Source organism: Mobula birostris, chromosome 10 (genome assembly GCF_030028105.1).
Source record: "Mobula birostris isolate sMobBir1 chromosome 10, sMobBir1.hap1, whole genome shotgun sequence".
Classification (NCBI taxonomy): Eukaryota; Metazoa; Chordata; class Chondrichthyes; order Myliobatiformes; family Myliobatidae; genus Mobula; species Mobula birostris.
Window position 1 is genome coordinate 91,879,308 of NC_092379.1, and position 26,310 is coordinate 91,905,617.

Sequence of the window (26,310 nt, forward strand, 5' to 3'; positions counted from 1 at the left end):
AAGCTTTTCTATAAATGTCTGCTTTTCCCTCAGATTCATATGGTTAATTTCTTACCCCTTTCAACTCTCCATCCCGATTTCTTGGGGCAGGTTAGTGATTGCAGCTGCCTTGGTTTCATCTTGGTACCTTTAAGGATGCTTTTCTTTTTCTTTAGGATAACAGTCTATCACATCAGTTTTGACAAAGCAATTTTCCATACTGACATTGCTGATATGTCTTTCCTCTTCCACTGTATTTATAGGATTCACAAGAGTAGCCAGCCAATTTTTCACACATCTATCTGATCTTCCCTCTTTCCTAAAAAAAAATGATGTCTGGATTCTTCTATTTCTTGCCTTCTAGCCTCTACCTTCATCAGATCATTTCTTACCATTTCTTGCATCTCTGGTGAACTACCATCTCCTTCCTCCTCCTCTTGGGACAACTGTCCTTTTGATCTTCTCACAGTGTCCGGAGACTATAAACATTTTGTTTTCTGTGAAATACAAATATATTTGTGTGTTTTAAAAGTCCTGTACTATATTCAATGCTCATGGATATTTACATTGTGGAAACCAATTGCAGAACAGATGACAACATAACTCAATTCATATGTGTGACTTTGAGCTTCTGATAACCTGTCTCTTTAATTCTCTGTCTTGCTAGCCTGACCTTCATATCTTGGGCTGCTCCACTGTTCCAATAATGCCTGATGTAATTTTTCAATGAGTTACAGCTTAGGTTCAACATTTTCAACAATTTTTGATAGTAATTCTGTAATCCTCATATGGACTTGTTTTTGTCTTTTTACTTGTCTCATTATCTCACCCTGTCACCTGCACCATCATTGCTTGTGTTATATTATCTAGGAAACATCAATTTTTCCCATGCAGGGGCATTCAACATATTCTTCCAGTGCTCTTTCGATTGGAGGTTGGTTTAAGAGAGCAATAAATATTATCCACTGTTCAAAAAACAAGGCAAGGATAAGCAGCGTAACAACAGAAATGTCGTTTGATCCTGGTGTGGGAAAGCTTTGAGAAGCATTAATCTGGAACAGGGTTAATGAATCACTTGGAGAAAAATGGGTTGATTAAGATAAACCAGCCTGAATATTTAAGGCAAATATATATATTTTTAACAAACTTGGCACTTTCTGATGAGATAATGGATAGACTTGTTGTGGTCATGCAACTGATGTGGTGTGCATAGATTTCCAGATACTATTTCATGGACTTAATAGCAGAGGTGAAACACATGGCACAGAAAGGGCATTTGGTAGTTGGCTAAGTAACAGTTAGTAGAAGGTTGTGGTGAATAGTTGCTTTGGGGTCGAGAAGATGGTGAGCAAGCCCATAAGATATAGGAATAGAGCTAGGCATTTAGCCCGTCGAGTCTGTTCTGCTAGTTCATCATGGCTGATCTATTTTCCTCTCAACCCCAATCTCCTGCCTTATCCTCCTATCCCTTCATGCCCTGACTAATCAAGAATCTATTAACCTCTGCCTTAGATATACCCAATGACTTGGCCTTCACAGCAGCTTGTGGTAATGAATTCCACAGATTTGCTACTCTTTGGCGAAAGAAATTCCTTCTAATCTCCATTCTAATGGATGTACCTCTATTCTGAGGCTGTGTCCTCTGGTCTTAGACTCCCCACCATAGGAAACATCCTCTCCACATCCATTCCATCAAGGCCTTTCACCATGCAATATTTTTCAATGAGATTCCGCCCCTCCCCATTCTTCTTAATTCCAGTGAGTACAGGCCCAGAGTTATCAAATGCTCCTCATATGATAAAGCTTTCAATCCCAGGATCATTTTCATCAACCTTTGAACTTTCTCCAATGTTAGCACATCCTTTCTTAGATAAATCCTTGCTTTTAAATCCTAGTCCTCTCAAAATGAATGCTAACATTGCATTTGTATTCCTTATCACCAGCTCAACCTGCAAGTTAACCTTCAGGGAATCCTGCACAAAGATTCCCAAGTTCCTTTGCACCTCAGAGTTTTGAATTTTCTCTCCATCTAGGCTTTTATTTCTTCTTCCAAAGTGCAGATCTTACAATTCTAGACACTATATTCCACCTGCCATTTCTTTGCCCATTCTCCTAATCTATCTCTTTTGGTAGCCTCTCTGTTTCCTCGACACTACCTTACACTCCACCTACCTTCGTACCTTCTGCAACTTTGGTCATAAAGTCTTCAATTCTGCCATCCAAATCATTGACATATAAGTAAAAAGAAGCAGCCTCAACACGGAACCTTGTGGAATACCAGTAGTCACCAGCAGTGAACCAGAAAAAGTTCCCTTTATTCCCACTTGTTGCCTCTTGCCTCCTGCCAATCAGCCAATGCTGTATCCGTGCTTAGTATCTTTCCTGTAATACTAGGGGCTCGTAGCTTGTTAAGCAGCTTCGTGTGGCACCTTGTCAAAGGCCTTCTGAAAATCCAAGTACACAACATCCACTAATTCTCTTTTGTCTATCCTGCTTGTTATTTCTTTAAAGAATTCCAACAGATTTGTCAGGCAACGTTTTCCCTTAAGGAAACTGTTGAATGCGACCTATTTTATCATGTGGCTCCAAGTAACCTGAAACCACATCCTTAACAATCAACTCCAGCATCTTCCCAACCACTGAGGTCAGAATAATAATTTCCTGCAATTTCCTTTCTTTTGCCTCTTTCCTATCTTAGAGTGACATTTACAATTTTCCAATCCTCCAGAACCATGCCAGAATCCATTGATTCTTGAAAGATCATTACTAACGCCTTCACAGTCTTTTCAGTTACTTCTTTCAAAATGCTGGGGTGTAGACTATTAGTCCAGGTGACTTATCTACCTTTAGATCTTTCAGTTTCCCAAGCACCTTCTCACACACTCCTGCCTGCTGACACTCTCGAACTTTCAGCATACTGTTAGTGTTTTCCACAGTGAAGGCTGACACAAAATACTTATTCAATTTGTCCGCCATTTCTTTGTCCCCAATTACTACCTCTCCAGCATAATTTTTCTGCAGTCCGATATCTACTCTCACCTCTTTTACACTTAATATATCTGAAGAAACTTTTGGTATCTTATATATTATTAGCTAGCTAATCTTTGTATTCCATTTTTTCCTCCTTTATGACTTTTTTAGTTGCATTTTGTTTTTTTAAAAGCTTCCTAATCCTCTTAACTTTCCATTAACTCTTGCTCTGTTATATACCCTCTCTTTGGCTTTTATTTTGATTTTGACTTTGACTTCTCTTGTCAGCCACGGTTGTGTCATGCTGCCTTTAGATTACTTTTTCTTCTTTGGTATGCATCTATCCTGCGCCTTCCAATTGCTCCCAGAAACTCCAGCTATTGCTGCTCTGCCATCATCCATTCCAATCAGTTTTGGCCAGATCCTCTCTCATGCCTCTGTAATTCCTTTTACTCTACCGTAGTACTGATATATCTGACTTTAGCTTCTCCTTCTCAAATTGCAGGGTGAATTCAATCATATTATGATCACTTGCCCCTAAGTGTTCTTTTGCCTTATGCTCTCTTATCAATTCTGGTTCATTGCACAACACCCAATCCAGAATAGTTGATACCCTAGTAGGCTCAACCACAAATAGATCTAAAAAGCCACTCATAGGCGTTCTAGAAAATCCCCCTCTTGGGATTCAGCACCAACCTGAGTTTCCAACTCTACCTGCATATTGAAATCCCCCATGACTATCGTAACATTGCGTTTTGTCTTGTGTTTTCTATCTCCCGTTGTAATTTGTTGACCACATCTTTGCTACTATTTGGAGTCTGTATGTACCTCCCAGCAGGGTCTTTTTACCCTTGTAGTTTCTTAGCTCTACCCACAGTTTCTTAGCTCTACCTTTCAATCCTTTGTCACTGCTTTCAAATTATTTGATTTCATTTTTTTTTTATCAACAGAGTCACCCCACCTCCTCTGCCTACCAGCCTGTCCTTTCAGTACAATGTGTATCTTTGGATATCAAGTCCCAGCTGTGATTTCCTTTCAGCCACGATTCAGTGATCCTACAATGTCATACATGCCCATCTGTAACTTTCCTAAAGTTCATTTACCTTATTCTGGATACTGCATGCAATCATATGTAACACTTTCAGACCTGTATTCATCACCCTATTTGATTTTGTCTCCCTCTTACGTTGCAATCATCCCATTGACTGCAAATTTGCCCTATCATCAGCTTCTCCTTGTTAGCAGTCTCACCACACACTGCCTCTGTTTGTAAATATCATTTGCCCCATCCTCAGCTCTATCACTCCAGTTTCCATCCCCCTGCCAAACCCTCCTGTACAGCTCTAACAAACCTGCCTGCAAAGATAATGGTCCCACTCAGGTTCAGGTGTAACCCATCCCTTTCATACAGGTTTTCCTTCCCCAGAAGAGCTCTGAATGATCCAGAAATCTGAACCTCTACCCCCCTACCCCCACCATGCATTCATCTGCCTAATCATCCTATTCTTACTCTCACTGATGCATGGCACAGGCAGCAATCCAGAGGTCACTACCCTGGGGGACCTTCTTTTCAACTTTCTACCTAGCTCCCTAAATTCTCTCTTCAGGACATCCTCACCTTTCCTACTTGCAGTGATGCTTGAAAGTTTGTGAACCCTGTAGAATTTTCTCTATTTCTGCATAAATATGACCTAAAATGTGATCAGATCTTCATGTAAGTCCTAAAACTATAAAGTAGATAAAGAGAACCCAATGAAATAAGTAACACAAAAAAAGTTATACTTGTTCATTTATTTATTGAGAAAAATTATCCAATAGTACATGTATCTGTTGGAAAAAGTATGTGAACCTCTTTTTTAAAAACAATGCTATTTGGAGTCAGATGTTCCAATCAATGAGATGAGATTGGAGGTGTGGGTTGTAGAGGTGCCCTGTCTTATAAAAAAGACACACTAAGTCAGGTTACTGACAGAGCCTGCTCTTCTCAAGAAAGATCTGTTTGTGTACCATGCCTCAATCAATATAATTTTCAGAGGACCTTGGAAGAAGAATTGTAGAGATACACGAAGCTGGAAAAGACTACAAAAGCATTTCTAAAGACTTAAGTGTTTGTCAGTCCATAGTGAGAGAAATTGTCTACAAATGGAGGAAATTTAGTACTGTTGCTACTCTCCCTAGGAGTGGGCATCCCGCTAAGATCACACTAAGAGCACAACATGCAATGCTGTTGGAGGTGAAAAAGACCTGCAGAAATCTCTAGAGCTTGCTAAAGTTCCTGTTCATGTGTTCACAATAGGAAAGACACTGAACAAGAAGGGTGTTCATGAAAGGACACCACAGAGGAAACCACTGCTCTCCAAAAACACATTGCTACACATTTCAAGTTTGCAAAAGACCACCTGGATGTTCTACAGTGCTTCTGGGACAATGTTCTGTGGACAGATGAGGCAAAGGTTGAACTTTTTGGCAGAAGTGCACATTGCTATGTTTGGAGGAAAAAGGGAACTGCACAACACCACCAAAACCTCATCCGAACTGTGAAGCATGGTGGAAGAAGCATCATGGTTTGGGGCTGCCTCAAGGTCTGGACAACTTGCTATCATTGAGGGAACAATGAATTCAAAATTTTATCAAGACATTTTACACGAGAATGTCAGGGTAGCAGTCATCACCTGAAGTTGGATGATGCAACAAGACAATAATCCAAAAGACAAGAGTAAATCAACAACAGAATGGTTTGAAAAGAGGAAAATTTGTGATTTGGAATGGCTGAGTTAGAGTCCTGACTTTAATCCGATAGAAATTGTGTAGAAGGACCTGAAACAAACAAAGAAGTCCACTAACATCCCAGATTTGAGGCAGTTTTGTAAGGAAGAATAGCCTAAAATTCTTCCATGCTGATGTGCAGGACTGATCAATAGTTACTGGAAATGGTTGGTTAAAGTTATTGCTATACAACTGGGTCACACCAGTTACTGAACGCAAAGGTTCACATACTTTTTCAACAAATACATGTAATATTGGATCATTTTCCTCAATAAGTAAATGAACAAGTATAATGATTTTTGTATTATTTATTTAATTGGGCTCCCTTTATCTAATTTTAGGACTTGTGTAAAGATCTGATCACATTTTAGGTCAAGTTTATGTAGAAATAGAGAAAACTCTGCAGGGTTCACAAACTTCCTAGTACCACTATATGTCATTGGTACCAATATATAACAAGACTTCTGGCTGCTCACCTTCCCCTTTTAGAATGCTGTGGACCTGATCTGAGACATCCCTGACCCTGGCAGCTATGAGACAACATACCATCTGGATGTCTCTATCATGTCCACAGAATCTCACCTCCATACCTCTAGCTATGGAATCTCCTGTCACTACTGCAATCGTCTTCACCTCTCTTCTCTTCTGAGCCACAGCACTAAAATCAGTGCCAGAGACCCAGTTGTTGCAGCTCCCCCAGTAAGTTGGTCTCCTTAACAGTATCCAAAGTGATATACTTATTACTGAGGAGAACAGCCACAGGTACTCTGCACTGGCTGCCCATTTCACTTACTTCTCCTGACAGTCACCCAGTTACCTACCTTCTGCAAACGTGGGGTGACTATCTCCCTGTAGCTCCTATCACTTCTTCAGTCTCCCATATGAGCCAATGGTCATCAAGCTACAGCTTCAGTTCCTTAACACATTTTCTGAGGTGGTACACCTTGTGCAGATGTAGTTATCCTGGAGGCTGGAGGGCTCCCAGAGTTCCCACATCTCACACACCAAACAAAACACAGCCCCTGATGTGAGGTCATTCTCACTGAGCTAACTGTGCCCTAACAGACGAGGAATGAAGAATTAAGAAGAAGAAACTTACCTCCCCAAGTTAGATGATTTAAAGCCACTTTATGACTGGACCACTCACACAATGGCAGCTCCGCTTGCCCCTGCCTTATTTTTATTCATCTTTTCTAATGCATCCTGCTCACTGATTGGGCACAGTACAACTCCAGGATTTAATTTTAAGATCATATTTAATTTGTATTAATGACCTTGACATGGGAATGGAACTAACTGTTTCTAAATTTGTGGCAGACACAAAACTTTGTGGCTTGTGAATCGTGTGAGCGGATTGTGTTAGGTTGAAATAAGATAGCTCCAGATTAGTAGAATGGGCAGACATGGGGCAGATGAAGTTTAATGTAAGGAGATGCAATTTTGGAGGAAGAATGAGGACCTGTGATATAGAATACTCTAAAATGGTTCAAAGTAAAATGTATTTTCAGAGTACATCCATGTCACCACATTACAACCCTGAGATTCCTTTACTGTGGGTGTACTTGGCAAATCTTTTGAACAGTATCTAAACATCAGGAGCTGTAAACTGCAAACAAACTGCGTAATTGCAAATAGCAATAATCAATGAGCATGAATTAACAATATAACAGAGTCCTTAAAGAAGTGTAGCTGTCCCCTTTTGTTCAAGAGCCTGATGGTTGAGGGCTAGTAACTGTTCCTGAACCTGGTGGTACGAGTCTTGAGGCTCTTGTACCTTCTACCTGATGGCAGCAGCGAGAAAAGAGCATGGCCTGGGTGGTGAGGATCTGGAACAAAGAAACTTGGAGCTATGTATGTGAAAATAATTGAAACTTCCTGGACATACTCAATTCTGGGCTTTATTAATAGAGGCCATACAATATAAAAGCAGGGAAGTCATGGCGAACCTTTATAAAATCCTTGTCCTACCTTGTCTGGAATATTGTGTTCAATTCTGGTTATCTCATTATAGTAAGGAAATGAAATAGAGGATTACAGGAATCCAACCATCTTGTTAAATGAACAATGAGATTTGTATGAAGAGAATCACCTTTCATTTTTCTGAACTGCACTGATCATAGGTTTATCTAATGGAATCTCTCCTTGTGCAATAATGTACATATCCCAGGAATCAGTCCAGTAAATTTATACTGCACTTCTAAACCTACCCTTATTGCATCTCTGTATGGAGATTGAAAGTGCATAAGCCAGAGGAATTTAAATTTGATCACATTTCATTTACACTTGCATGCACATGTTTGTACTTAATGATTATTGGGGGTGGTCATGTATCAACTTCCAGTGGTAGCCATTTGCAGGGTTTTACCTAAAGCATGTGTAATTACTACAAAACTTGATTACTTTTATAGTTCAATCTCCTTTGAAGAAAGGCCAACATACTATTTGCCTTTCTGATTACTTGCATGTTAATTTTCTGCATTTTATATACCTGTACACTTAGAACTATCTGTATTCCTCTATTCTGCTACTACTCTTAACCAAATTAATAAACTCACATTACATTCCATCTGCTACCTTTTGTCTCTTCGCATACTCTGTTTTGCTCTGTAGGTACCTTACATCTGCAATGCTCATGTTTTTCACCTACCATCAACAAACATGAGTAGAGTGAATCCATTTCTCTAGACATTAACTACGCTGATTTCCCTGTATTGGTCCTTTTCATTGCCCACAAGTAAACACTTTCCAGCTAAAAATGATTATACCTGCTTTATTTTTGTCATGCCCATTAACCATTCTATCCATGCAAATATTTTCTTCCTGACCCTAGAGTTCTTATTTTGTACAAGAATCATTGTGTGGCAGATTATTAATTAACTCATAAATTAATTTTTGTTTCTCTGACTCATTGTGAGTCTACTTTCCACAACAGAGTGCAGTGTGACACCTGTGACAGACTAAGAAGTAAATGAAAGATAATTAATGAGTTTGTTCACATTTTCTTAGGTTGACACAAGCAGGATTGTTCACATACATTCCGTTATCATCCTCCGTCGCTCAGATAAGCGCAAAGATCGGGTGGAAATTTCTCCAGAGCAACTTTCTGCAGCCTCTACTGAAGCCGAGATATCCTTTCAGTAATTGCACCGTGGAGATCGCTATTGTGAAAAATTCACTGTTTCACAACATGTTCTTGTTATTTATTTCCAGACTGTGCCAAATTATCTGCTACAAATATTGTCAGATATTTTTTCTCTATATTTTCACAAGGTGGCTAAATATTAGGGAATGAGGAACTTCTGAACCTCATCAGATAGCCCCAGATGGGATACGGTACACATTTGATGGGCAGTAAGGGGAGAGATTTTAGATATAAACAAGTTTGTTATTTGCTGAATAAAACTTCTAGGATGCAGATAAACTCACATTAAACAATAAAATCAAAATATGATGCAGACAATTTTTAAAGTTTTCTGGAAAACACTAGAAATTAATGTAAAATTTCAAAAACATTCATTCATACATTTTCTATGTATATCAGTGAAGTTTACATTTTATGTACATTAAGGTGTTATTATAGGAAAGCTGTAAGGAGAGTTGTAGACTTGGAAAATAATAGTGTTCTAGGATTCTGGAAGAATATCTGTAATAAAGTTACATTAGATTACTTTAGTATCTTTAACTTAGATTTTGCACAGATTGGCTGATATGACTGGTCACCCGATGAGAGTGGTGGGATGGTATCATTCTCATCCACATATTACTGTATGGCCTTCACATGTAGGTAAGTGAATGACTGAACTGCACAATGAGTAACCATGGCTTAATTTTCCTTGTGCAAGCAATTTAAAGTATTCCTTGTTTTGCAGTGTCTTCTGCACCTCACTGACATACAATTCTGTAGATGTTGACAGTTCACTGGAATGGATTTTAACTTACTGATTTATCTGTTCATTGTATATCCTGGAAACGTTCAATGGGTCAGGAAGCACCTTTGGAGAGAGAAACAGAGTTAACCTTTCGGGTCAAAGTCCTTTGGTCAATACTGGAAAGGAGTACTGGAAACAAGTTATCTTTAAATTGCAGAGAGGGTGGGGACAAGGTAAAGGAGAACAAAGGGAGAACAATAGTATCTCTGATAAGTGAGGCCAGATTTGCTGTGGACATAAACTATAAACTAACTCATCAGGTGCTTGGGTTTATGTGGGCAGTTAGGGAAAGAGGATTTGAGCAAAGGTAATTACATATTATAAAATGAGCACTATTAGAGAGTGAGAACCTAAACGGAGAAATATAAAAGTTTCAAAATACAGAGCTGTAGGACATGCCTGATAGGACGTAAAAACTGACCCAATATCATAGGTAGATGAGCCAGTTCTAATACAGATAGAAAGCAAGTTTCTTAAAGTTGTAACATTTGTTATTGAGTCTAAAAATTTGTCTAGATAGAAGATGAGATACTGTTCATCAAGGCTTTGTTATAATAGTGTAGCAGATCAGAATCACATTGGTCATGACTGTGAGATTGACAATAAAGATGAAGACGCAGAAAGAAATTGAAATAAAGCACCCTATGTTTAGTCTACAGAATGCTTCTAAACTTCCTGTTGGCTACCAATTTAATACAGCAGAAACTGTTAGTGTTCTCTCTTCACTTTTCACTGAGCTTCATGTACCTGACCGGGAGTCTCTTAAAAGACCTTATCATATCCGCCTCTACCATTGTCGCCGGCAGCCCATTCCACTCACCACTCTCTGCATAGCAATCTTACCCCTGACGTCTCCTCTGTACCTATTTCCAAGCAGCTTAAACCTGTGCTCTCTTGTGCTAGCCATTCTAGTGCTGGGAAAAAGCCTCTGACTATCCACACGATCAATGTTTCTCATCATTTTATACACCTCTATCAGGTCACTTCTCATCCTCTTTTGCTCCAAGGAAAAAAGGCCAAGTTCACTCAACCTAGTCTCATAAAGCATGCTCCCCAATCCAGGCAACATCCTTGTGAATCTCTTCTGCACCTTTTCTATGGTTTCCACATTCTTCCTATAGTGAAGTGACCAGAACTGCAGAACTGAGCACAGTACTAAAAGTGGGGTCTGATCAGGGTCCTATATAGCTGCAACATTATCCCTCGGCTCCTAAACTCAATCCCATGATTGATGAAGGTCAATGCACTGTATGCTTTCTTAACCACGGAGTCATCTCCATTTACTGTTCTACCTTCATCAATGTGTTTAGTCACATACTCAAAAAAATTCAATCGGGCTCATAAGGCACGACCTGCCTTTCGCAAAGCCATGCTGACTATTCTTAATCATATTGTGCCTCTCCAAATGTTCATAAATCCTGCCTCTCAGGATTTTCTCCATCAACTTACCAACCACTGAAGTAAGACTCACTGGTCTATAATTTCCTGGGCTATCTCTACTCCTTTCTTGAATAATGGAACAACATCTGCAACCCTCCAATCCTCCAGAACCTCTCTCATCCCCATTGATGATACAAAGATCATCGCCAGAGGCTCAGCAATTTCCTCCTGTGCCTCCCACAGTAGCCTGGGGTACGTCTCATCTGGTCCCAGTGACTTACCCAATTCAATGCTTTTCAAAAGCTCCAGTACATCCTCTTTCTTAATATCTACATGCTCAAGCTTTTTAGTCTGCTGTAAGTCATCCCTACAATCGCCAAGATCCTTTTCCATAGTGAATACTGAAGCAAAGTACTCGTTAGGTATGTCTGCTATCTCCTCTGGTTCCATACACACTTTTCCACGGTCACACTTCATTGGTCCTATTCTCTCACGTCTTATCCTCTTGCTCTTCACATACTTGTAGAATGCCTTGGGGTTTTCCTTAATCCTGTCCGCCAAGGCCTTCTCATGGCCCCTTCTGGCTCTCCTAATTTCTTTCCTAAGCTCCTTCCTGCTAGCCTTATAATCTTCTAGATCTCTATCATTACCTAGTTTTTTTGAACCTTTTGTAAGCTCTTCTTTTCTTCTTGACTAGATTTACAACAGCCTTTGTACACCACAGTTCCTGTACCCTACCATCCTTTCCTTTTCTCGTCGGAACGTACCTATGCAAAACTCCACGCAAATAACCCCTGAACATTTGCCACATTTCTTCCTTACATTTCCCTGAGAACAGCTGTTCCCAATTTATGCTTCAAAGTTCCTGCCTGATAGCCTCATATCTCCCCTTACTCCAATTAAGTGCTTTCCTAACTTGTCTATTCCTATCCCTCTCCAATGCTATTGTAAAGGAGATAGAATTGTGATCACTATCTCCAAAATGCTCTCCCACTGAGAGATCTGACACCTGACCAGGTTCATTTTCCGATACCAGATCTAGTACAGCCTCTTCTCTTGTAGGCTTATCTATATATTGTTTCAAGAAACCTTCTTGAACACACCTAACAAACTCCACCCCATCTAAACCCCTCACTCTAGGGACATGCCAATCGATATTTGGAAATTAAAATCTCCCACCACAACAACCCTGTTATTATTACACCTGTCCAGAATCTGTCCCCTATCTGCTCCTGGATGTCCCTGTTACTGTTGGATGGTCTATAAAAAACACCCAGTAGAGTTCTTGACCCCTTCCTGTTCCTAACTTCCACCCACAGAGACTCCATAGACAATCCCTCCATGTCTTCCTCCTTTTCTGCAGCTGTGACATGATCTCTCCCTGTCCTTTCTGAAACATCTAAAGCCTGGCACTCAATGTAACCATTCCTGCCCCTGAGCCATCTAAGTCTCTGTAATGGCCACAATATCATAGCTCCAAGTACTGATCCACACTCTAAGCTCATCAGCTTTGTTCATAATACTCCTTGCATTAAAATAGGCACATCTCAAACCATCGGTCTGAGCGCATCCCTGCTCTATCACCTTCCTATCCTCTGTCTTGCACTGTCTTCAAGCTTTCTGTACCTGTGAGCCATCTGCCTCTTCCTCCATCTCTTCAGTTTGGTTCCCACCCCCCCAGCAATCCTAATTTAAACTCTCCCCAATAGCCTTGGCAAACCTCCCCACCAGGATATTAGTCCCCCTGGGATTCAAGTGCAACCTGTCCTTTTTGTACAGGTCACACCTGCCCCAGAAGAGGTCCCAATGATCCAGAAATCTGAATCCCTGCCCCCTGCTCCAATCCCTCAGCCACGCATTTATCCTCCACCTCACTCTATTCTTATACTCACTGTCACATGGCACAGGCAGTAACCCCGAGATGACTACCTTTGAGGTTTGCTTCTCAACTTCCTTCCTAATTCCCTGTAGTCTGCTTTCAGGACCTTCTCCCTTTTCCTGCCTATGTCATTAGAAACATAGAAAATAGGTGCAGGAGTAGGCCATTAGGCCTTTCGAGCCTGCACCGCCATTCAGTATGATCATGGCTGATCATCCAACTCAGAACCTTGTACCAGCCTTCCCTCCATACCCCAGATCCCTTTAGCCACAAGGGCCATATCTAACTCCCTCTTAAATATGTACAATGAACTGGCCTCAACTGTTTCCTGTGGCAGAGAATTCCACAGATTCACCACTCTCTGTGTGAAGAAGTTTTTCCTAATCTTGGTCCTAAAAGGCTTCCCCTTTATCCTCAAACTGTGACCCCTTGGTCTGGACTTCCCCAACATCGGGAACAATCTTCCTGCATCTAGCCTGTCCAATCCCTTTAGGATTTTATACATTTCAATAAGATCCCCCCTCAATCTTCTAAATTCCAACGAGTATAAGCCTAGTTCATCCAGTCTTTCATCATATGAAAGTCCTGCCATCCCAGGAATCAATCTGGTGAACCTTCTTTGTACTCCCTCTATGGCAAGGATGTCTTTCCTCAGATTAGGGGACCAAAACTGCACACAATACTCCAGGTGTGGTCTCACCAAGGCCTTGTACAACTGCAGTAGTACCTCCCTGCTCCTGTACTCGAATCCTCTCGCTATAAATGCCAGCATACCATTCGCCTTTTTCACCGCCTGCTGTACCTGCATGCCCACTTTCAATGACTGGTGTATAATGACACCCAGGTTTCATTGCACCTCCCCTTTTCCTAATCGGCCACCATTCAAATAATAATCTGTTTTCCTGTTTTTGCCACCAAAGTGGATAACCTTACATTTATCCACATTAAATTGCATCTGCCATGAATTTGCCCACTCACCTAATCTATCCAAGTCACCCTGCATCCTCTTAGCATCCTCCTCACAGCTAACACTGCCGCCCAGCTTCGTGTCATCCGCAAACTTGGAGATGCTGCATTTAATTCCCTCATCTAAGTCATTAATATATATTGTAAACAACTGGGGTCCCAGCACTGAGCCTTGCAGTACCCCACTAGTCACTGCCTGCCATTCTGAAAAGGTCCCGTTTATTCCCACTTTTTGCTTCCTGTCTGCCAACCAATTCTCTATCCAGATCAATACCTTACCTTCAATACCGTGTGCTTTAAGTTTGCACACTAATCTCCTGTGTGGGACTTTGTCAAAACCCTTTTGAAAATCCAAATATACCACATCCACTGGTTCTCCCCTATCCACTCTACTAGTTACATCCTCAAAAAATTCTATGAGATTCGTCAGACATGACTTTCCTTTCACAAATCCATGCTGACTTTGTCTGATGATTTCACCGCTTTCCAAATGTGCTGCTATCACATCTTTGATAACTGACTCTAGCATTTTCCCCACCACCGATGTTAGGCTAACCGGTCTATAATTCCCCGGTTTCTCTCTCCCTCCTTTTTTGAAAAGTGGGGTTACATTAGCCACCCTCCAATCCTCAGGAACTAGTCCAGAATCTAAGGAGTTTTGAAAAATTATCACTAATGCATCCACTATTTCTTGGGCTACTTCCTTAAGCACTCTGGGATGCAGACCATCTGGCCCTGGGGATTTATCTGCCTTTAATCCCTTCAATTTACCTAACACCACTTCCCTACTAACATGTATTTCCCTCAGTTCCTCCATCTCACTGGACCCTCTGTCCCCTACTATTTCCAGAAGATTATTTATGTCCTCCTTAGTGAAGACAGAACCAAAGTAGTTATTCAATTGGTCTGCCACGTCCTTGTTCCCCATAATCAATTCACCTGTTTCTGTCTGTAGGGGACCTACATTTGTCTTAACCAATCTTTTTCTTTTCACATATCTATAAAAGCTTTTACAGTCAGTTTTTATGTTCTCTGCCAGTTTTCTCTCATAATCTTTTTTCCCTTTCCTAATTAAGCCCTTTGTCCTCCTCTGCTGGACTCTGAATTTCTCCCAGTCCTCAGGTGAGCCACTTTTTCTGGCTAATTTGTATGCTTCTTCTTTGGAATTGATACTATCCCTAATTTCCCTTGTCAACCACGGGTGCACTACCTTCCCTGACTTATTCTTTTGCCAAACTGGGATGAACAATTGTTGTAGTTCATCCATGCGATCTTTAAAAGCTTGCCATTGCATATCCACCGTCAACCCTTTAAGTGTCATTTGCCAGTCTATCTTAGCTAATTCACGTCTCATACCTTCAAAGTTACCCTTCTTTAAGTTCAGAACCTTTGTTTCTGAATTAACTATGTCACTCTCCATCTTAATAAAGAATTCCACCATATTATGGTCACTCTTACCCAAGGGGCCTCTCACGACAAGATTGCTAATTAACTCTTCCTCATTGCTCAATACCCAGTTTAGAATAGCCTGCTCTCTAGTTGGTTCCTCGACATGTTGGTTCAAAAAACCATCCCGCATACATTCCAAGAAATCCTCTTCCTCAGCACCCTTACCAATTTGGTTCACCCAATCTTCATGTAGATTGAAGTCACCCATTATAACTGCTGTTCCTTTATTGCACACATTTCTAATTTCCTGTTTAATACCATCCCCAACCTCACTACTACTGTTAGGTGGCTTGTATACAACTCCCACCAGCGGTTTCTACCCCTTAGTGTTATGCAGCTTTACCCATATCGATTCCACATCCTCCCGGCTAATGTCCTTCCTTTCTATTGCGTTAATCTCTTCTTTAACCAGCAATGCTACCCCACCTCCTTTTCTTTCATGTCTATCCCTCCTGAATATTGAATATCGCCGAATGTTGAGCTCCCATCCTTGGTCACCCTGGAGCCATGCCTCTGTGATCCCAACTATATCATATTCATTAATAACAATCTGCACTTTTAATTCATCCACCTTGTTACGAATGCTCCTTGCATTGACACACAAAGCCTTCAGGCTCGCTTTTACAACACTCTTAACCTTTATACAATTATGTTGAAAAGTGGCCCTTTTTGATTTTTGCCCTGGATTTGCCGGGGTGCAACTTTTACTTTTCACCTTACTACTTTTTGCTTCTACCCTCATTTTACCCCCCACTGTCTCTCTGCACTTGTTCCCATCCCCCTGTTGTAAACTAACCTCCTCTCTCCTAGTCTCTTTAATTTGATTCCCACCCCCCAACCATTCTACTTTAAAGTCACCTCAGTAGCCCTCGCAAATCTCCCCACCAGGATATTGGTCACCCTAGGATTCAAGTGTAACCTGTCCTTTTTGTACAGGTCACACCTGCGCCAAAAGAGGTCCCAATGATCCAAAAACTTGAATCCCTGCCCCCTGCTCCAGTCCCTCAGCCACGCATTTATCCTCCACCTCACTCTATTCCTATACTCTGTCACGTGGCACAGGCAGTAATCCTGAGATTACTACCTTAGCGGTCCTTTTTCTCAACTCCCTTCCTAACTCCCTATATTCTCCTTTCAGGATCTCTTCCCTTTTCCTACCTATGTCATTGGTACCTATATGTACCACGACCTCTGTCTCCTCACCCTTCCACTTCAGGATATCTTGGACGCAATCAGAAATATCCCGGACCCTGGCACCAGGGAGGCAAACTACCATCCGGGTCTCTGGACTGCGTCCACAGAATCGCCTATCTGACCCTCTTACTATCGAGTCCCCTATTACAACTGCCCTCCTCTTCCTTTCCCTACCCTTCTGAGCTACAGGGCCGGACTCTGTGCCGGAGGCACAGCCACTGTCGCTTCCCCCAGGTAAGCTGTGCCCCCCAACAGTACTCAAACAGGAGTACCTATTGTCAAGGGGCACAGCCACCGGGGTACTCACTATTACCTGACTCTTCCCCTTCCCCCTCCTAACCGTAACCCACTTGTCTGCCTCCCGTGGCCCTGGTGTGACCACCTGCCTGTAACTCCTGTCTATCAACTCATCACTCTCCCTGACTAGGCGAAGGTCATCGAGCTGCAGCTCCAGTTCCCTAACGCGGTCCCTTAGGAGCTGCATCTTGGCGCACCTGGCGCAGATGTGGACGTCTGGGAGGATTGGAGGCTCCATGACCTCCCACATCCGGCACCGAGAAGAACAAGCTGCCCTCACACTCATACTGCCTCTCTCCTCAAGTAACAACAGAAAATGAATACCAAACCTTCCTCGCCTCGCCTGTTTCCACCTAAGCCCCTTGAGCCGAAGCCCTTAAGCTTCACTCTGCTCCCGGCTCACTCCACAGCCTGTGAACTACGCTGCCTGCTGTATGAGGCTGTGTTCCTTTTAAATCTTCCGCGCTTCACTGCCCGATGTCACACGCCTGCAGCAGTCCCGCCTCTCTGAACGCCGATGGGGAAAAACACTGAAAAATTCAAAAATGGCTTCCTCCGCACTCCCACTCCGATTCTCAGACTTCCTTCTCCGAATATTGGTACCAATATGTACCACGACCTCTGGCTGTTCTCCTTCCCACTTCAGGATATCATGGATGCAATCAGAAACATCGTGGACCCTGGCACCCGGGAGGTAAACTACCATCCATGCTTCTTTCCTGCGTCCACAGAATCGCCAGTCTGATTCCCTAGCTATAGAGTCTCCTCACTGCTGCCATCCTCTTCCTTTCTCTACCTTTCTGAGCCACAGGGTCAGACTCTGCCAGAGGCGCCGCCACTGTTGCTTCCCCAGGTAGCCATTTCCTCCCCCACCCCCCAACAGTACTTAAACAGGAGTACTTATTGTCAAGGGGTACAGCCACAGGGGTACTCTCTACCCTCTGACTCGTGCCCTTCCCTCTCCTGACTGTTACCCACTTATCTGTCTCCCGAGGCTCTGGTGTGACTATGTGCCTATAAGCTCCTCTCTATCACCTCCTCACTCTCCCTGACCAGACGAAGGTCATCGAGCTGCATCTTCAGTTCCCTAACGCAGTCTCTAAGGTGCTGCAGCTCGACTCACCTGGCACAGATGTGGCCGTACGGGAAGCTGGGGGTCTCCTGGACTTCCTACATCTGACACTGAGCACAGAACATCAGCAAACTAACTCGTCACAAAATCTGCAGCTTTGTTGTCTAATTGACTCAAGTCATTTAACTGGCTTAAATGCTTGATGAAATTCATAGAATGAATCAGATGAATTAATAGGAAATTATCATTTTTGATGGTTTTGCATTTACTCAAAAAGTCATCAGTGATCTTCCTCATTGTGTTTTATTTGTGAAAGATTTTCTAAAATTATTAGAACTTCAGTATTATGTTTGTTTCTGTTTGAAAGATGAAATGAAACACTTTTTATTTTCATTTCATTGTTTTTTATAGTAATTGCCTGGGAGAGGGTAGCTCCTAGTTATCTTCACAAATAAATCGTTTCACTTTAGTCTTGATTAAATATGTGCCTTGTTGGTAAATTTTTAGTTTTCTTCCCTACAACACCACCTGAGATCTAAACTATATTGAAGAATTTTGCCTGCAGTAATTTAAGGTCTTTTTAGTTTGTTTACCAGGTCAGTGTACATATTGAATAGTCTGCTCAGGAAACTGAATTAACTTCTTGCTCTCTTCTCTATAAGATGTCCGAACCCAGGCCATGTACCAGATGATGGACCAGGGTTTTGTGGGCCTTATCTTTTCCTGTTTCATTGAAGACAAGAACACCAAGGTTTATATCCGTTTATGTTCCCCTTCTTGCAATTCCTCCGTCTCCGCCGCATCTGCTCTCAGGATGAGGCTTTTCATTCTAGGACGAGGGAGATGTCCTCCTTTTTTAAAGAAAGGAGCTTCCCTTCCTCCACTATCAACTCTGCTCTTAAATGCATCTCCCCCATTTCACGTACATCTGCTCTCACTCCATCCTCCCGCCACCCCACTAGGAATAGGGTTCCCCTGGTCCTCACCGACCATCCCACCAGCCTCCGGGTCCAACATATTATTCTCCGTAACTTCCACCACCTCCAACGGGATCCCACCACTAAGCACATCTTTCCCTCCCCCCCCCCACCCGCTTTCCGCAGGGATCGCTCCCTACGCAACTCCCTTGTCCATTCATCCCCCCCATCCCTCCCCACTGATCTCCCTCCTGGCACTTATCCGTGTAAGCGGAACAAGTGCTACACATGCCCTTACACTTCCTCCCTTACCACCATTCAGGGCCCCAAACAGTCCTTCCAGGTGAGGCGACACTTTACCTGTGAGTCGGCTGGGGTGATATACTGCGTCCGGTGCTCCCAATGTGGCCTTTTATATATTGGTGAGACCCGACGCAGACTGGGAGACTGCTTTGCTGAACACCTACGCTCTGTCGCCAGAGAAAGCAGGATCTCCCAGTGGCCACACATTTTAATTCCACATCCCATTCCCATTCTGACATGTCTATCCACGGCCTCCTCTACTGTAAAGATGAAGCCACACTCAGGTTGGAGGAACAACACCTTATATTCCATCTGGGTAGCCTCCAACCTGATGGCATGAACATCGACTTCTCTAACTTCCGCTAATGCCCCACCTCCCCCTCGTACCCCATCTGTTACTTATTTTTATACACACATTCTTTCTCTCACTCTCCTTTTTCTCCCTCTGTCCCTCTGAATGTACCCCTTGCCCATCCTCTGGGTTCCCCCCCTCCCCCCCCGTCTTTCTTCCCGGACCTCCTGTCCCATGATCCCATGATCCTCTCATATCCCCTTTGCCAATCACCTGTCCAGCTCTTGGCTCTATCCCTCCCCCTCCTGTCTTCTCCTATCATTTTGGATCCCCCCCCCCCCTCCAACTTTCAAATCTCGTACTCACTCTTCCTTCAGTTAGTCCTGACGAAGGGTCTCGGCCTGAAACGTCGACTGCACCTCTTCCTAGAGATGCTGCCTGGCCTGCTGCGTTCACCAGCAACTTTGATGTGTGAAGCTTTTTTGATTGCCACTGTGCTGTACCCCAATCCAAGCTGCAGAGTCTCTTGTTGCTTTCCTTTATGATCAGTATTGTACCAGTAAATAGCTTGTTTGTTTGATCAGTTAATGTTTAAGCTACACCCATATTTTAATATGCAGTTACAATAAAACGTAATTAATAGTTCATTGGTTACATAGAGAATGAAGGTACCATGTTTAAATAATACAGTTTGAAGTTGTCATTTGTTTCAGACTGGTCGAGTTCTCTACACTTGTTTCCAGTCGATTCAAGCGCAGAAAGGTTCTGAGTAAGTATAATCAAACATGTAATGTTCAGAGGCATAATATTTACTAAAGGATTTGTTTCTTAAAGTGAGCTGATGAATGTTATTGACATGAGGGAATGCCAGGTGAAGGAATGGAAACATTTGACATGTTCTTGCTTTCATATCACAGTAATTCAGTCTGGATCTAATGACTTGCTTTCTCTACCAGGTATTGAATTTAAGTATGAAATAAGCAAGAGGTAGAGGAAGACTTGTTCTCAAAATATATAAATTTGTTAGGGCTCTGCTTTAATCTTGGGGATTACACAAGCATTATAAGTCTCTTAAATTAATTTGATGGGCCAGAAAAACACGAGAACTCTATTAATTTTTTTAATAATTTTATTTCAGGTATGAACGAATCGAAATCCCTATTCATGTTGTACCACATGAAACCATTGGTAAAGTTTGCCTGGAGTCTGCTGTGGAACTTCCAAAAATTCTTTGTCAGGAAGAGCAGGATGCTTATAGAAGAATTCACAGGCAAGTTTATAAATGAGATACAACATCTAGCTTAATACTACATATTTCCCTGTCTGTAATTTTGATGTATCCTGCTATGCATGCTGCTGAAACCACCCCCCACTACCCTTTCTTGATTCTTGTCCTGTCTATTCTCAAACATTTCTGGCCTACCTCCTTCATTCTCTGCTCGAAAATAATTGATGTCATACAAAACACTGCTGCCCATACTGAAAAATACAAACTCATTGTTTCAATACCAAGGTGCTTGCTAACTCGCTTCAGTACTTCTTCTTAAGGCCATCACCCCTACTGGGGCATAGGCCACTGACAGCAGCTTGCCAGAGTCCTCTGTCTTAGGCTTGTCTTTCAAGTTGTCCGCAGGTGTAGCCCATCTTCTAGACCCGTCCTTACCCAGGAGTGAGGTCTTTGGAGTTTCTGTTGGTGTTTCTATAGCACTTGGATTTTACGGGATGGTGTTGCTAGCCCTATGCCCAATCTTCCTCCTTACATAGCTAGGCTTGGAGCCGTTCATGGTGGAGTTGCTCTTCAATACACCGAGGTTTTAATATTTTCACCATTATTTTCTAGTCCTTTTATGGTTTTGCTCATATCTGTCTTTGTGTAATCCCCATCTATCCTGCAGAATTCTGAAATATCTTCATTAAACTGTTGGGCATCTCCTAATGTAGTTGTTCCACCAGATGAGCAGGCCTTCAATTGCCCAGACTTTAAATTCTGAACTTCTAATTTGAAACATCATTGCACTTCTGCTTCTCTTTTCTCTGTTAAGATGTGAATCAGAACCCATCCATTTGGGTAAGATTTTGATCATTTGTCTTATTTTTATGGCACTGCAACAATTTTTCTATCCATGTCTTGAAATACATTGGAGGCTTTTGATCACATTAAATAAATACGTTTGTAGTTATTTAACCTGTGTTTTCAATCTACTTTCATTTCTGGAGTTCTGGATTTATCATTTTTACTATGTATGTTATTACTATGGAAAACATATTGAAGTCAGTCCTATACAGCTGGAAGAGCTCTAATTTAAAACTATTACATGTCAGGAGTGCTTTACATGCTGCTTCTGCCAGTCACTAAAACACACACACACACGCACAGTAAATATACCAATTTGTGAGAAGTATTCCAGTTTCAGCCTGATACAGCTGAGAATCACAACTGCTTCCGAGGTCTGTACAGCTAATAAAAATATCTTAATGCGATTGAATAAACTATCACTGCTTAAAAATGACAGAAACAATCTATACTGCTGATTGTGGCAGTACTTCTCATCAGATTCCACATAGGAAACGTGGCTGCAGGTCAGGGATACAAGTGCATTTAAGGAAACGGGTTTTAGACTCCCAGTACTGATTATCTTGCTGGCAAAAGTGCAGTCTCTAGTAAATATAATCGAAGATCTCAGCTAGGGTGCTGTATCAGATGAACATTAGGACTGCATGTGTCCTTTGTTTCACGGAATTCTGGTTAACCTCTTCCGTACTGGACACATTGATTCAAATGGTTTACTGTACACCATCGGGATACATCTATCGGATCTCTCAAAAGCAGAGATGAGGTATATGCCTGATAATCAACTCTTCTTGCTGCACAAATGTATTAGTGTTGTCCCAATTCTGCTCACCAGACCTGGAGTATCTCACAATTAAGTGCCATCTATTTTACCTGCCGCGGGAGGTTTCTGTGATCATTTTGGTAGTATATATTCCACCTCAGGCCCTTGTCAAACAGGTTTCAGATGGTCTGAGCAATGATATCAACATGCATAAACAGCACACCCTGATACCTTCACCATCACTTGGGGGATTTTAACTAGACCAGCCTGAAAAATATTTACTAAATATTTACCATCAGCAAATCACTTGTAGTACCAGAGGAAACAACACACTGGACCACTGTTACACCACCATCAAGAATGCCTACCCTGCTGGTACATGCCCTCACTTTGGAAAGTCTGATCACCTGGCTGTACTTCTACTCCCTGAGTATAGACAGAGACTGAAGACTGCTGCACCAGTAGTGAGGACAAAGAAGGTATGGACAAGGGAAACACAGGACTGCGTACAAGACTGCTTTGAATCAGTGGACTGAACTGTATTCAAGGATTTATCTTCGAATCTGACTTCATTAAAACCTGTGTGGATGAGTGTGCCTATAAAAGCTTGTACATTCCCAAACCAAAAGCTGTGGATGAACCAGGAAGTACATCATCTGCTGAGGGCTATATCTGCGGCATTGAAGTCTGGTGATCCAGGTCTGTACAAGAAAACAGGTATGACTTGTGGAGGGCTATTTCAACGGCAAAGAGACAATTTGGAGCGAAGTTGGAGGTGACATTGGATGCACGTCAGCTCTGGCAGGGTTTGCAAGACGTTACTTCCTACAAAGCGAAACCCAATAGCACAAATGGCAGCGATGATTCACTACCAGATGAGTTCAATGCCTTTTATGCCTGCTTTGAAAGGGAGAATATGATTACAGCTATGAAGATCCCTGCTGCATTCGATGACCCTGGGATCTCTGTCTCAGAAACTGACTATTAGGCTGTCTTTAAGGAAAGTGAACCCTCACAAGGCGGCAGGCCCCAATGGAATACCTGGTAAGGCTATGAACACTTGGGCCAAGCAATGCCTGGAGTACTCAAGGACGTTTTCAACCTCTCACTGCTAGAGTTTGAAGTTTCCACCTATTTCAAAAAGGCAACAATTATACCAGTGCCTAAGAAGAATAATGTGAGCTGCCTTAATGACTATCACCCAGTAGCACTCACGTCTATGGTGATGAAATGCTTTGAGAGGTTATTCATGGCTAGAATCAACTCCTCAGCAAGGACCTGGACCCAGTGTAATTTGCCTATCACCTCAAAATGTTTACAGTAGATGTAATCTCCATGCCTCTTCACATGGCTTTAGATCATCCTATGTCAGGATGCTGTTCGTTGACTATAGCTCAGAGTTTAATACCTTCATTCCCACAATCCTGATTGATAAGTTACAGAACCTGGAGCTGTGTACCTCCCTCTGCAATTGGATCCTTGACCTCCTAACCGGAAGACCACAATCTGTGCAGATTGGTGATAATATCTCCTCCTCAGTGGCAATCAACACTGCCACACCTCGGGTGTGTGCTTAGCCCAATGCTCTATTGTCGATACCCATGGACTATGTGGCTAGATATAGCTCAAATACCATCTATAAATCTGCTGATGATACAACCGTTGTTGGTAGAATCTCAGATGGAGGTGAGCGGGCGTACAGGAGCAAGATGTAACAACTAGTTGAGTGGAATTGCACCAACAACCTTGTACCTCAGTATCAGTAAGATGAAAGAGCAAATTGTGAACTTCAGGAAGGGTAAGACAAGGGAACATGAACCAATCCTCATAAAGGCATCAGAAGTGGAAAGAGTGAGCAATTTCAAGTTCCTGGGTGTCAATATCTCTGAAGATCTAACCTGGTTCCAATATTTCAATGCAGCTATAAAGAAGGCAAGATAGTGACTATATTTCATAAAGAGTTTGAAGAGATTTGGTTTGTCAACCGAAACATTTTGAAAACTTCTAATGGATGTACCATGGGGAGCATTCTGACAGGCTGCATCACTGTCTGGTATGGGGGGTGGGTGGGGTGGGTCTCTTCTCATTATTACTGTCAGGAGGGAGGTACAGAAGCCTGAAGGCACACACTCAGCGATTCAGGAACAGCCTCTTCCCCTCTGCCATACGATTCCTAAATAGACATTGAACCCATGAAGACTACCTTTTTTTTTTATATAAACCCCATTTCCACAAAAGTTGGGATATTTTCCAAAATGCAATAAAAACAAAAATCTGTGGTATGTTAATTCACGTGAACCTCTATTTAACTGACAAAAGTACAAAGAAAAGATTTTCAATAGTTTTACTGACCAACTTAATTGTATTTTGTAAATATACACAAATTTAGAATTTGATGGCTGCAACACACTCAACAGAAGTTGGGACAGAGTTAAAATAAGATTTAAAAGTGCACAGAATATTCAAGTAACACTGGTTTGGAAGACTCCACATTAAGCAGGCTAATTGGTAGCAGGTGAGGTATCATGACTGGGTATAAAAGTAGCATCCATCAAAGGCTCAGTCTTTGCAAGCAAGGATGGGTCGTGGCTCACCCCTTTGTGCCAAAATTTGTGAGAGAATTGTTAGTCAGTTCAAAAGGAACATTTCTCAATGCAAGATTGCAGAGAATTTAGGTCTTTCGACATTACAGTACATAATATTGTGTAAAGATTTAGAGAATTCAGAGACATCTCAGTGCATAAAGGGCAAGGTCGGAAACCACTGTTGAATGCGCGTGATCTTCAAGCCCTCAGGCAGCACTGCCTAAGAAACCGTCATGCTACTGTGACAATTATAGCCACCTGGGCTCGGGAATACTTCGGAAAACCATTGTCACTCAACACAGTCCATCGCTGCATCCAGAAATGCAACTTGAAACTCTATTACGCAAGGAGGAAGCCATACATCAACTGTAGGCAGAAACGCCGGCAAGTTCTCTGGGCCCGAGCTCATCTCAGCTGGACCGAAAGACTGGAACCGTGTGCTGTGATCAGATGAGTCCACATTTCAGCTAGTTTTCGGAAAAAACGGGCATCGAGTTCTCCGTGCCAAGGATGAAAACGACCATCCAGATTGTTATCAGCGAAAGGTGCAAAACCCAGCATCTGTGATGGTATGGGGGTGCATCAGTGCCCACGGCATGGGTGAATTGCATGTATGTGAAGGTACCATTGACTCTGGGGCGTATATTAGGATTTTAGAGAGACATATGTTGCCATCAAGGTGACGTCTCTTCCCGGGACGCCCATGCTTATTTCAGCAGGACAATGCCAGACCACATTCTGCACGGGCTACAACAGCGTGGCTTTGTAGACACAGAGTGCGTTTGCTTGACTGGCCTGCTGCCAGTCCAGATCTATCTCCTATTGAAAATGTATGGCGCATCATGAAGAGGAGAATCAGACAACGGAGACCACGGACTGTTGAGCAGCTGAAGTCTTATATCAAGCAAGAATGGACAAAATTTCCAATTGCAAATCTACTACAATTAGTATCCTCAGTTCCAAAGTGATTAAAAAGTGTTATTAAAAGGAAAGGTGATGTAACACAATGGTAAACATGCCTCTGTCCCAACTTTTGTTGAGTGTGTTGCAGCCATCAAATTCTAAATTTGTGTATGTTTACAAAATACAATTAAGTTGGTCAGTAAAACTATTGAAAATCTTCTCTCTGTACTTTTGTCAGTTAAATAAAGGTCCACGTGAATTAACATATCACAGATTTTTGTTTTTATTGCATTTGGAAAATATCCCAACTTTTCTGGAACTGGGATTTGTATATTCTGTTTACTGTAATTGCTTTATTTATTTATTCATTCATTCCTTTCTATATTATCATTTTGCATTGAACTGCTGCTAAGTTAACAAATTTTACGACACATGCCGGTGATAATAAACCTGATTCTAAGATCACATTGAGTTTCCAGGTTTATGCTTAACAAAGTCATGGTTCCAAGCTGAAAAGAGAAGGATTGTCCAGAAAAATGGCTGCAAATGCCACAAAGTTTACATTCAGTTTATTGATATTAATCGCAATTTGGGT

General features: G+C 42.0%; 1 protein-coding gene across 2 annotated transcripts in view; it reads left to right on the forward strand.

Moving 5' to 3' along the window:
* Nucleotides 1-26,310, forward strand: part of brcc3 (BRCA1/BRCA2-containing complex, subunit 3) — a 31,898-nt gene that overhangs the window by 874 nt on the left and 4,714 nt on the right. For both annotated transcript variants that reach the window (XR_011887540.1, XM_072270580.1), the window contains exons 2-6: nt 8,722-8,841; nt 9,412-9,499; nt 18,544-18,632; nt 20,107-20,162; nt 20,532-20,663. Coding sequence is in view for 1 of the 2 variants with exons in the window: in XM_072270580.1 (XP_072126681.1) it covers nt 8,722-8,841; nt 9,412-9,499; nt 18,544-18,632; nt 20,107-20,162; nt 20,532-20,663 (485 nt within the window). In the remaining variant the exon portion in view is untranslated. The remainder of the gene's footprint in view (nt 1-8,721; nt 8,842-9,411; nt 9,500-18,543; nt 18,633-20,106; nt 20,163-20,531; nt 20,664-26,310) is intronic.